The 12,910-nt window shown below is 49.7% G+C and overlaps 2 protein-coding genes across 19 annotated transcripts in view; both read left to right on the top strand.

Annotated features, from left to right (window-relative positions):
- The window catches only part of Dcps (decapping enzyme, scavenger), a 40,717-nt gene extending 39,150 nt beyond the window's left edge, over window positions 1–1,567 (top strand). For both annotated transcript variants that reach the window (XM_074066395.1, XM_020182706.2), the window contains one exon: window positions 1,146–1,567. In XM_074066395.1, the coding sequence (XP_073922496.1) occupies window positions 1,146–1,412 (267 nt within the window). In that variant the 3' untranslated portion in view covers window positions 1,413–1,567. The remainder of the gene's footprint in view (window positions 1–1,145) is intronic.
- Window positions 1,568–8,773: 7,206 nt separating this feature from the next.
- St3gal4 (ST3 beta-galactoside alpha-2,3-sialyltransferase 4) overlaps window positions 8,774–12,910 on the top strand; it is a 35,537-nt gene continuing 31,400 nt past the window's right edge. For 11 of the 17 annotated variants that reach the window (XM_074066394.1, XM_074066393.1, XM_020182714.2 and 8 more), the window contains exon 1: window positions 9,837–10,029. Coding sequence is in view for 5 of the 17 variants with exons in the window: in XM_074066388.1 (XP_073922489.1) it covers window positions 8,833–8,988 (156 nt within the window). In the remaining 12 variants the exon portion in view is untranslated. Of the gene's footprint in view, window positions 8,989–9,836; window positions 10,030–12,910 lie in introns of those variants that run through there. The other 6 variants (XM_074066388.1, XM_074066387.1, XM_074066386.1 and 3 more) reach the window with 2 other exon arrangements.

The raw sequence follows: 12,910 nt of genomic DNA, 5'->3' as shown, positions 1-12,910 counted from the left end.
TGCCCCAACCAGAACCAATAGTCACAAGCACATCCAACCAGGGGAAAGTTCTGCCCCTTTCTAGCTAGTACTAGGGTTCTGCCTGAACCTCACTTCCCCTGACACTATATCCTGATCTCTCACTCCCACCCCCATCTGCCCATAGCACTTCATCTCTGACTGCCTTTACCTTTTTAGAGCAACTTGTTTCTATCCGGAAGTAGCCTTTGGATACTGCCTATGGTTCAGAATGATGTCTTTCTTTGGGGGACGTGTTGGGCCCATACTTACCTGCCGTGGCAACTTCAGCATCCTCACCCTGGCAGTCAGCTCTGCTGAACACATGAAACCCTTTAGATGCCTTGCCCTAGTCTCACCCTGCTGTAATAATCCTTAGCAGGCTTCCCAAAGGCAGAGTATAACTCTGGGATGTATTCTGAGCCCACAGAGGTCCTGGTCCTTTTCTCTTTCCCTCTGCTCTCCTCAGGGGTCAGGATTAGTGTCTCCTCAATTCTCAGCCTTGAGGGCTCCTAAAATGGTGGGTGGTGTTGGTGGAAAATGACCTCCTTCTGAGAAGGTGGAGGTGGGTGAAAGGAGCCAGGACAAAGTAAATGCTTTCCTCTGCAAGGAGCCAGACTGAGGCACCCTAGGTGGGTCTGGGGACAGTCCTTCCTGTGCTCACTCACCCATAGTGTCCCTTTCACCAAGTTCTTAGCACCTCCATCACCATTGTTACCAAGCCTCTTTCTGAGAAAGCGAGGCTTCCTCCCACCTAGTCAGGATTGATCAAGAGCTTGTAAGGTATCCAGGGGAAGGACAGTTGCCACAGTCTTGGAACTCTGGGCCCAATCTTAGCTGCTGGGATTTTCTAGATTCTCAAACGAAGTCCATGTTTTATCCAGGTTGGAATAGGGAACCCTGGTTGAGGCTAGGACCCCTTACTGTTAGGGGAATGTCTCATCTTTGCTGCTGTGTCTGCATTCGTTGATTTTCTACAGTGGAAGATAAGGAGCTGAAGCAAATAGTGGGCAAAGAGCCAGTTGGAGGATTTTGTAAGCTGTCCTAAAGGCTAGCCTGGGTTAATGCAGGGAAAGGGTCTGGGTGGGGGATGTGGCACTGGCTTGCAGGCAACATGATGATTCTTTGCCACTCCTCTTCTTCATCAGGAAGCCATCTTGCAGCGCTACCAGGTGAAAGGAGACCGCCTGCGAGTGTACCTGCACTACCTACCCTCCTACTACCACCTGCACGTGCACTTCACCGCCTTGGGCTTCGAGGCCCCTGGCTCCAGTGTGGAGCGGGCCCACCTGCTGGCGGAGGTGATTGAAAACTTGGAGTATGACCCCAAGCACTACCAGCAGCGCACTCTTACTTTCACCCTCAGGGCTGATGACCCCCTGCTCAGGCTACTGCATGAGGGCAGGAGACCCTGAGCATGTGTGGAGGGAAGGGCACAGATGTGCAGGGTTTGGAATAGTGTGGGGGGCTAGGTTTTTAATCTTCAAGGGAATTTTTTAAAATGTATTTTGTACTGGCTTCTTCTTCATATGAGAATAAAGTACTAGGCTCACCAGTGAGAACTGATGGCATGGCCTGGGCGGGCAGGTGGTGAGGGATGGCAGCTGGGCAGAACTGGTGGGAAGGTTCGCAGAAGGGTGGAAAATCTTAAAAGTGGCTGCCACCGCTGGCGAGTAACAGTCTCCTGGAAAGGTACCACGGGCTTTTTTCACATTCCTATCCTTTTCACTCATGTTGGTTTCCTCAGCCTAAGTCTGTACTGACCTCCTTTGCACTCCTGCCTATTCTACTGCCAGGTTTCTCACCCCTAACTCTCCTTTGGGGAAATCCCCAAAAAAACCAAATTAGAAACCTTTCCAGAAATAGCCTTTAGAGGTTTTAGATGGTACTTCTTCTTTTCCTCCCCAGCCCTGAGAGGTCACACCCTGTATGTGCGTCAGCCCTGTTGATAAACTTTGAGGAGGATGGGGATTGATGCCTGGAAGTGGGAGGGTATTACGGAGAATTAGATGATGCAAGCCCCAAAAGCCTGCTTGCCTTTGTTATTTGGTCAGTGAGTCCCTGGCCTTGAGTTTATTATCTAGGCAGGAAGACAAAACAGACTCATGGAGCAGCCAGAGGGTCAAGGACAAACAATGTTATAAGCAAGAGCAAAATGATCCAAGTGCAGTTGAGTACAAAACTCTGAGGGTGCTTGGGTTCTGGGTGTGGTCAGCAAGTTGAGGCCAGGAAGGGACCTTAAAGTGACAGGTGATGATCATCCATGAAGACAGTAGGGATCTATCTGGGAGGGTGACATGTGCCACCGCTCCAGCAGAGCAGGAACAGCACGCACACGGATGGGTGGGTACACTCTAGCACAGAGGACAACAGCATCTCACTGCCAGCAAGAAACTGTGTCTGCTGTTTGTCAGGGTATGGCTGAGCATATCTTGCCTTGCTCAGGAAGCTTTCTTGGGGGAGGGAGGATGTTGGGCGCTGAAATGACAGCAAGAGGAAGTCGTGAGGCAAAAGGGTGGCTGTCTCCCTGCATCCCCTGGCCTGGGAACCAGGAAGCCTTGATTCAGAGCTCTGCCCATTTACTTAAAAGGTGGTAAGGCCCTCAGTTGGTGGCCCTGGTACCTGTTCCAGGCCCATACAGCTTACAGGGAGACACTTAGCCCCTCGTGATCCCTAGAAAAGAAACTCCCTAAAAAAGAGCACAGAAGTGGAGGGTCGTTAGAAGCCTACTACTCCAGAGTCTAGGTGAGGCTTGACAGTGATTGGTCTCCAACATAGCCTTCCCTGCGGTGGAAGAGTCCCAGCATACAGGATGTGTAGAGTTGCAGCGAAGAAACTGTTTAGGTGGTGGCCAAGGTAGGTGGGCCTATCTCACATGCAGAGTCGGCCAGCTCCATTAATGCCACCGCATATCTCACTGGTGGGCTTCCCTACAGAAAGCAGGTACTCTTGTAGGCGGGACCATGTGTTGTTGCCGGGGATTAGGAAACAGGAGGCTGACCTGTAGTCTCCCAGAGCAGTTTCCAGTTTTCAGGGATGCTCCCTGGGTCTCAGTTGTTCCTCTCCCAGGCACAAGGGGAGAAAATTGACCCCCTGCTGCTGTAGGTAGATGATCCTAACAAGCAGACATTCCAGCACTGCAAAGGGGCCAAGTGAGGCCTCCCTCCAGAACACAGACCCCCCCCTCTGCTGCGTCACCGTGCTCCCTCTACTTCCAACAATGCTGCCTACACGAGCTGATCCTTGTGTCCAGTGCCATCATCTCACAGTGCCTTGCCTGTGGAGGATGGGTGGTAGGAATCTGATAGGTGGATGCATAAACCTGTGGGGAAGCAGCAGAAGTGGAACAGAGCTCATTCATTCTCTGGGATGGAACAGGATTGTGTGTGGGGGGTGGTGGTCACAGTAGCCAGGACTGCAGTATGATCTGGAGAGGCAGGGGGTGCCTTCCCAGGGCACAGTTCTAGTCAGACAGAGACCCATGCCTTGGACAGCTTTCCAGCTTGCTGGTTCCCCTACATGTTGGCCAATTCTGTTTTCCTTTTGGCTCATTCTACAAGGAGGGCCCTCTCTTGGATAGTGTCCCAAGCCCTCCCCGCCAAGTCTTTTATCTTCCCAATAGCACAGAGGGGTCTCCTCTCTCCTTAGTTTCCTTAGAAGGATCGGTCTCTGCCTGAGGCTTGGTGAGGGTCCCCTCCAGAGTCACTCAGCCCTCTGCTGCTGTCACATCCAGAGAACATGATGGCAGCTCTCTCCCTAGAAGCCAGCCTCCTTGTTCTTATCACCCCTAATGCTTCATCCCATTGAGGTACCTGCCAAGCAGCCCAGCTGCGTGCCAGAGGTACCCAGGGTTGGCCACTGCCCAGTATTACCGAGATCCTAACACCATACTTTCTTCATAGCATAACCCTTCCTATCAGACTCTCCTGCATGATTTGTCCAGGTAGCTTCATGTGTATGGCTTCTTATTCCTACTTGTAACTGTTGACTTCTTTACCTTCCCTGTTGGACTGAAAGGGTCTTAAGGAGAGGAAGATTTTGTTTTTGTTTTTTTAAACCATCTCTGTCTCCCCAACACCTAGGATACTGTATGAGTCTGCAAAGCAAAGTTGAAGACAAATCAATGTAATATTTCACATTTATATCACAGATCATTTCATGGGATCCTCATCTCATTCCATTTTATAGATAAAGAAACAGGTTCAGGATGTGTTGTCTAATGTGGGAGGCATGTTAGCTCCAGGAAGCCGGAGACTTGCTGCCTTTTGTTCACCCTTTACTCAGAATCTAGGGCAGTGCCTGGTCTAGTAAGTGTTCCATAAACATGGGGAATGGAGGAATGGAGCTGGGTGCTAACTCCAGGCCTCCTGATTCCCAGGCCAGGGGATGCAGAGTGACTACCTCCTTTCTGCCTTGTGCCTTCCTCCTGCTTTCACTTCAGGGCCCAACATCCTGCCTCTCCTGAGAGCTTCCTGAGCAGGACACAGTATGCTCAGCCATACCCTGACAAACAGCAAACACAGCCCCTTGTTGGCAGTGTGATGCCATTATCCTCTGCTGGAGAGAGTGACCTCATGTGCATGCTCTGCTGGAGCAGTGGCAGATGTCACCCTCCCAGATAGAATCTGGATGCCTCCACAAGTAGCTCTTAGTTCCCAACACTTGGCCTATCTTCCCCCTGGCCTTGCTGGGGAAGGAAAGAACCATTTGGAAGCAGGACTTTTTAGTTTCTCTTTGTTTGCCCCAAAGCTTCTAATAAAGTGAAGTTGTTATTTGTCAACACAAAACCAAGAAAAAGAATATATTCAAACTCCTCAGTTTTGTATGTCCTATTGAATAAAGATCTCCAGATTGAGAAACAAATTAAGAAATAGTTACATACATGTAATATTTGAAAATGTTTCTCTTATACTTCCTATCCTAAACATTTGACTATAGGCTTCCCTCAGTATCCATAGGAGTTTGGTTCCTAAACCATGCCAAACTCTTGGATGCTCACATATCTTATACAAAAGAATGTAGTATTTACATATAACTTATGCACATCCTCTAAATACTTTAAATTGCCTCTAGATAACTTACAATACCTAACATAATGTAAATAACTCTTATTTTATATTGTTTAGGAAATAATGCTGAGAAAAAGTAAATGTTCAGTATAAAGGCATCTTTTTCATATATAGATATATATTATTTATTTATTTCTACCTTTCTGGGTATTGAACCCAGGACCTCAGTCATGCTAGTCAAGTGCACTACCACTAAACCATATCCCCAGCCTTTTTTTCCCCAATGCTTTTCAATCTGAGATTGGCTGAATCCACAGATGTGGAACCCATGTATATGGAAGGCTAGCTATATATCTGTTTTATTCATGTGGGTCTGCTAATTCTTCCTGCCCAGTAAGGACTATCTTTATTTCAAACATGTATGTACGTTAAAATGTCCTTTCTTTTTTAAGATGGTGAGAATGTAGTTGTTTTTTAAGTATCCTCACAAAATAAATGTAAGCACCCCTAATATTATTAATGAAATTATAGTGGATTCTGAAATTCATATCAACTTGAAGTTACCAAGTGAACACTGTTAGCAGGAATTGAGTTGGTTTAAAGTGTTTCAATTTCAATTCATATAATAAGCAGGTTTTTTGTATCTACACTGACTTTTTGTTTTTTCAAGAACCTGGATTCAAATAGGACTCACATAGATCTTATAATTTCAGGAGAAACATGGGCATTAATTACATAGTAATGACATAAGTAATGAGTGCCTTGGAGGAGTGAAGTCTATGGGAGCCTAAGACAGAGAAGAGCTAAACCTGTAATTTTTTAACTAGTTAATTTATTTTAATTGACAAATAAAAATTGTATATATTGATGGTAATGTATGTAACACTGCAGAATTGCTAAATCAAAATTATTAACATACATTACATTACAATATGTATCATTTTTATGGTGGGAACATTTAAAACCTCTCTGGGCAATACAATGTTACTGATTATAGTTCCATGTTGTACAGTAGGTCTCCTGAACTTAACCTTCTGCCTAAGTGAAAGTTTGTACCCTTTGACCATCTTCCCAGTTCACCCCAACATGCCCCTCATAACTATTTCTGTGAATTCTACTTTTTTCCATTCCACATGAGATCATGCACTATTTTCTCTTTTGTTCTCTCTGCTAAAATCTGATCATCGCCAGCCAAATGGCAAACATAAGCAAAGGCCAAGTTAAGGAGACCAGGGTTCAGTATGGCTAGGATTCAGACCCAAGCTTCCAGCACAGGGCACACACAAAGACAGTAAGAACCCTAGGCAGTGTTCCTTCAGAACCATGATGACATGGTGACCCAGGGGTGTAGCTCAGTGGTGGAGTACTTGTCTAGCATGTGCAAGGCCCTAGGTTTGACCCCTGGCACAATGAAGAAGTTATGTGTGGAGGGGATGGGGTAGAGAAGTCAATGACTCCTGTGCTTAGGAAGCAGAGTGGTCTGATGGCTCCAGCGTAGATTCTGCATTAAAGTATGGTCTTGAGCAAGTTACACAACTGCTCATGAAATACAAGTGATAATAGTGCCTAGTCCAGGTGATTTTGTAAGGATTAAATAAAAAAGATTTGTAGACACAGTGCTATTACTCAGTAAACAATAGCTATTTTTTGCCATGAGTGACCAAAAAGGATAAGATCAGAGATATTTTAGGTTAGATATTTCCTATAGCATGAATGTTTGTGTCATATATATATATATATATATATATATATATATATATCCCAAGGTAACAGTATTAGAGGTGGGGCCCTTGGGAAGTGATTCAGTCATGACAGTAGAACCCTTATAAATGAGATTAGTACCATATAAGAGACTCCGAGACTCTTGCCCCTTCCACCATGTGGGTGGAAGCATGAGCCAGAAAGCAGGCCCTCATCAGATACCAGATCTGCTTGTTCCTTGATCTTGGACTTCTCAGCCTCTAGAACTGTGAGAAATAAATGTCAATTTATAAAGCTACCTAGTCTGGTATTTTGTTATAGCAGCTAAAGTGGACTAAGATAATATTAAAAATAACTTCTTGGTTAAAAGGCCTATGAAATCCTAGACTATGCCAGTGGAGAATAGCAGCCCAGAAATTTTAAAGAAAAATCAAGCCACAGATTTTCCATAGTTAAATTGATTGTGGCCCTAAACAGAGGCAGGGGCTGTGTGCAGTGACTTCTTGGGATCTCTTCCAGCCAAAAGGTTCCTGGAATACATTTTAGCCTTGGCTTACTGGCAGGTTTCTAACACTACAGCAGTGATGTCCCCTGCTATTGAGATCCCTGGGAACAGCTCAGCTCCAGGGTCCAGCCATATAAATCTGATAAAAATAGGAGCTGAAATACCATCCTAGAATTGCTATTTTTAAAAGCGTCTGAGATGCGGGATTGGATTTATTTCTTTCTCAAACGGCATCTTGCTGTTCCCTCCTGTTGGTGGGCAGGATGTTAACGTGGCACATGTGAGGGACAGGAGCCAGAAGCCTGAGAGGCGCATTTGTCAAAAGGCTTCAGGGCTGCTGCCCATACCCACTGCCTGCCAGGGAGGAGCTGCAGGACCAGGGTTTCCCAGGTCTGGATGCACCTACTTCCTCCTACTCCCAACCATGTCCCCTAGGTCTCCTTCCTCCCCACCTGAGGCCCCTCTGCTTGCCCCAGCAGAGAGATGGCCTGCCTCATCTACCATAGGAGAAACGGGAGAGGTAAAAGGGAGGCAGAGAAAAGTAATGGGGGTGGCACTCACACCTGTTTTTCCAAAGGGGTGCAGTGGAGTTGGGAGGGGCTCCAGAGCCCAGTGCCAGGATCACTCCTGCCCTACAGATGAGTGAGCTGGCCTTCTGGCTGTGCTGTTAAGAAACTGAAGGGGAAGAGGTCATGAGTAAGCACACTGTAGCCTAAGAACCTGGACTCAAGTAGGACTCACCTAGGACTTACAATTTCAGGAGGAACATGGGCATTAACTACATGGCAATGACAAAAGTAATGAGTGCCTGGAAGGAGTGAGGTCTATGGGAGCCTAAGCCAGAGAAGAGCTAAACCTGTAATTTTTTAACTAGTTAACTGAAAATTACTGTTAGCTTCTGAGCATCCAGTCCCCAGGTCTGGAGTAAGCCGGGGGCAGGCGGGGAGGGAACCTGAATACAGCTTGTAAGTTAAAAGAGGTATTCCACCTGCTTCGTAATAGCACAGTTATATGTAACATGCATGCTCTCAGAACAAGCTCACATCCACTGCCTCATTTAATACCAACAGTAGCCCCTTGTAAGAAAACTAAAGCTGTGTAGTGGCAGGGTTGGAACTCAGGTCTCCAGGCTGGTTCTTAAATTCAACTTTTCTGGCAGAATGAAGTTTACATGGCTCTTAGCAAGAAGTGCAAACTGTTTAGACCTAGTTCATCAAAGACTTAGCCAAGTTTAAAGGCCAGGCTAATTCTTGGATTGCCGGACACACCTAGTCACTGAGGGCAGCTGCCTTTCTCCCTGGGCCAGCTTTCCTTCTGTAAAACAGGGTCTTCCTTCTTCCTTTTGATTCGCCCAAGGCAGGGACATAGTCATTGTGTTCTCTATTCCTAGCTTAGTTCCGGCTGAACATGATATGTAATAAATATTTGTTGAATGAATATGTGACAAGGCCAAAGGCATCACTCAAATAAAATTAGGTTAGGCATTGGCAAGATGCCAGACAACCTCTGCCCATGCAAGGTATGATTATTAGGATGAAACACAACCACCTGTGGAAGAACCTGGAGGAGGACTCTTCACTTCAGTAGTGCAGAGCTCCTGGAGCTAGGAGTTCTCAACAGATGAGCCTTCCACCTTCGGGTGAAGAGAACTTTAATCTGCTGCTCTTCTGGAACTCCTCACTCACTGCCAGTTACTCACATTTTACACTTAGTCATATCCTGTCCTGCCTTATTTTTGAAGGGAGTCCAGTCCCAGCCTCTGTCTGCAGCTGGATGGTAAGTTTCCTGGGGACAGGGGCTGGGTTTAGCACTTATCTTGGAGTCCCCGGTGGCCCCAGCCCTGGGCTGCTCACACTACAGGCTCAGTAAACACTGCTGGCTTGTAATCTGTTGGGTGATTTCTGCACTGTTCTTCTTCAGTTTGGGCAGACACCAGGTTTGTGTCAGGGATGCTAGGGCCCAAGAAACCAGGGTGAGAGAATTGATGGGGTTTCCCCCTGGAGACAGGATGCCTGAAGTCTTCAATAAGAACGGAAAATGAGAAGCTATTTGGTGGTGGTGGTGGAGGGAGATAGGTTTGCAAGGGAGGGGTGCAGAAGAAGCAGTTTGAGGGCGTTAAGTCCGGACTGGGACAGAGAGGACCCAGGAATCTGTCCAGGACACCTGGCTGCCTTGAGTGCCTAGTGGGGGTGGGCCTCCCAGAACAAGGCCCGACCTCCCTCTTGCCTCAGTTTCTCCAGTTTGGGAAGGTCACAGTTCACCTCGGGGGAGGGCAGAAAATCCTTTCTTGGGTGTCCTGTTCCCGAGAGCTTGTGGGGAGGACATACCCATCCTGGCGCCACTCACAGGCAGCGCCTGCCCTGGCTCTGCCCTCATCCCAGCCGGCTTGCTCTTCCCGCTCCTCCGCGCCTCCCGCACTCGCGCGCCCTGGCCTGCCTCTCGCCCGGCCTCGGCGGCTTCCACACCATCCTAAGCCGGCTGCAGGCGTCCGCCCCGCCCGCGCGGCATCGCCCCCGCCCTTCCTCCTCCTCACCCCGCCCTTCCTCCGCGCAGCTCCCGGGAGTTGGCTCCCCGGCTGTGTGCGCAAGCGTGTCCGGCCCCTTCCCCGCCCCCAGCCCGACCCGGGCCCCCGCCTCCCCGTCAGACGGGGCACAAGGGGAGCCGGCGGACTTGCCCACTCCCAGGCCGGCCCCGCGCCCGGGACAGGGACCGGGCGGAGCGAAGCCGCTGCGCCAGCGCTGCGCCGCCAGTCGGTGCGCCTAGCGGATCGGAGCTGTGCGCGGACCTGGCCTGCCCCGCCCCGCTCCACCCGCGAGGGTGAGTACGCGGCGCCGGCCGGGGCCAGCAGGCAGAGGGCGGGGAGCGCCGAGGGGTCCGGGGCTGCCTGGCCCCTGCCGCGGCCCAGGGAGGTGGACGGGCCCGGCACGTGGGCGCAGCGCGGCTCGGGGTCGGGTGGGGCTGCCACAGCCCTGGGAGCTGCTTCCCCGGGTTCCTTTCCTTGGATCAGATTTTCGCGGGAAGACCGATTCTCCTCTCTCCTTTGGAGTGCGCAAACAGGACAGTCCGCTTCTCTGGAAAGTTTCTACCCGCCACCCCTGCGCCTGGGCTGAAGAGGCGTCCCCACCTCTAGCATCCTCTAAGCAGTGGTTTCTCCCACAACTGTCCCCACCAAGTCCAGGACACGTGGGCTGGCTTTGCTGAAGGTGACAGGGTTTGCAGGGTCAGTGTGTAGGAGTTGCAAGGTCTCAGAGCAAAGCCCAAAGGTGAGGTGGACAGCTGGAGGCTGGCCATACTCAGAGCACCAGGGCAGCATTGTGGGGGTCTTTGGGCCTATGCCACTGTACCTTGAAGCTGCCTCAGTGGTGGGGCAGTGGGAAGGAATGGGGCTGGGGAAGGTTGGTCTGGGGCAGGGGGACAGAGCCGATGGGCCACCTGTGTTCTCTGGGTGCTTCCCTGGGGCCCCGTTGGCAGAGATCTCTGACAAACCAAGAGCTGCCAGTGTGTCTGCCGGCATGGCCCTCTTGGTTCCCAGTCCTTGGGGGAGGATAGTTCAGGCTGTGAGGCTTGCTCTATTGCTGCTTCCTCTGTTCCCAAGGCTGGGAACCCCAGGGCCTGGCTTGGGGGCCTGCTGCCTAAAGATTGGGGGGATATAGACAGTGTTCTGGTGCCCAGCTGTGCCCTATCTGAGCTCATGGCCACCTACAGGCTGGCACCTTCCCCACTACCACCACCTCCCAGGAAGCCTGTGCTGTCTACTACTGGAGGGAAGCACAATGTGGAAGCCAAGTTCAGTCAGACTTTGGGGAAGGTTGGGAATGGGCCTTCTAACAGGTTGAATTGTCACAAGGGGCACAAACCAATGACACTGTGCAGGGCCAGTTCTACAAACCCCACCCTCCTACCCTGCTTCTTTAGGCCTTGGCCCTGGTGTTTGCTCATGGGGTTTTAAACAAGTTGATCTGTATTAAGTACTTAGAAAAGTGCCTGCCAGGAGAAAGAGCTATGTAAGTGTTTGCTGCTGGAAATATTTCTTGCACTTATTCTCCAAAGCTGCCCTATAATTCTAGAGTTAGACCTGGGAGGTGCCAGCTCTTGGGGCCTAGAAATTAGCCGTGGAGCCATTTCACTTTGCTGGGAGCTGGTCTGGGAACACTCTTCGCCCAGCTTCCTCTGACTTGTTTCCTGCCCCTACTGCACTCTGAGTGCTACCTGAACTCTGAGAGCCCCTTGGGTACCCTCTCCTGTTGCACCAGATGGGAGCTGTTCAATGTCCCTTGAACTCTTCCAAGAAGTCAAGGGGACAGCTAGAAGTTTGGGCCAGCATCCTATCCCGCCAGACTCCAAGGTGACAAGAGAAGTTAGGACAGGGATGTAGATGGTAGGACAAGTTAGGGGTTAGGGGCTAGGGGTGTGGCTCAAAGGTACAGTGCTGGCCAAGTATTGTGCAAGACCCTGGGTTCGATCCCAACACTGTTGGGGGAAGGGGAGAACAAGTAAAGGTTACCTGCTCGGACTTTTGGCAGAGTGGGCATTTTTAGCTTGGGAGTAAGGTTGCTGCTTAAGACAGCAAGAATCCCCTTCCTCGTGGTTGGAGGGCCTTGGAAGAGGAAGCCCCTGCCTGGCGCCTTCTGGAGTGTCTTCCCTTTCCTACCTCATTCCCTTCCCCAAAGCAGTGACTCACGCCCCACTCCTCTGAAGCAGAGTGCCTTGGCCCCTGCACCTCTCCAGCAGTTTTAGACTCCTAGGATTTTCATTTCTGGGTAGAACCATGAATCTGCCCCTTTGTGGAATTGTGAGAAATCCTGGAAAGGACCTTCCTTCCCCGGGCAGGGAGTTGCAGAAAGACCAACTGCCTTTCTGGGCAACGTTTTGTGTGTGTGTGTGTGTGTGTGTGTTTGTGTGTGTTTTACTGGGATTTGAACTCAAGGCCTTGGCTTACCAGGCAGGTGCTCTACCACTTGTGTCATGACCCTGCCCTTTTTTCCCTTCTGTTTTTTTTTCTTCTCTGATGGGACCGGGTTTTGAACTTAGGGCTTTGTACTTGCAAAGCAGGCACTCTACCACTTGAGCCACACCTCCAGTCCATTCTGCTCTGGTTATTTTTGAGGTGGGGGTCTCATGGACTTTTTTCTTGGGCTGGCCTCCAAATATGATACTCTTGCCTTAACTTCTCCACTAATTAGGATTACAGGCAGGCATGAGCCATCAGTGCCCCACCCTTGCTTTTTTTTTATTTTTTGTTTTTTAATGAAGTCTCACTTTCATGCTCCAGTAGCCTGGACTGGCATCCTCCTGTTTATGCTTCCTAAGTAGCTGAGATTTCAGGCATGCCCTACTGCACCCAGGTTTTTATTGTTTAAGATGGGGCACCAACTTTTTGCTTGGGCTGGCCTCAAACTGCAATCCTCCCAGTCTCCTCTGAAGTAGCTAGGATTACAGGTGTGAGCCAGCACACACAGCTCTGGGCTCCATCTTGTGCTGTGGCTATCCTGCAGTTTCCCACCTGGGCTGGTATCTGCCCTCACGAAGGGGGCCGTTCCAGGCCTCTGTGTCTCTCTCAGAATTGATGCTCCAATGATTGCCCAATGGAGTTGGGAACTTTTCACAATGTCTGGAGGTTTGCACCATCCATCCTAAGGAGGGGGTCACTCTATCTCAAACTGATACCGAAGGGTTGCATGCTACCAGGTTCCAGGCC

This window comes from Castor canadensis, chromosome 2 (genome assembly GCF_047511655.1).
Source record: "Castor canadensis chromosome 2, mCasCan1.hap1v2, whole genome shotgun sequence".
In the NCBI taxonomy this organism is placed as follows: domain Eukaryota; kingdom Metazoa; phylum Chordata; class Mammalia; order Rodentia; family Castoridae; genus Castor; species Castor canadensis.
This window is presented reverse-complemented; position numbering and strand designations above follow the sequence as displayed.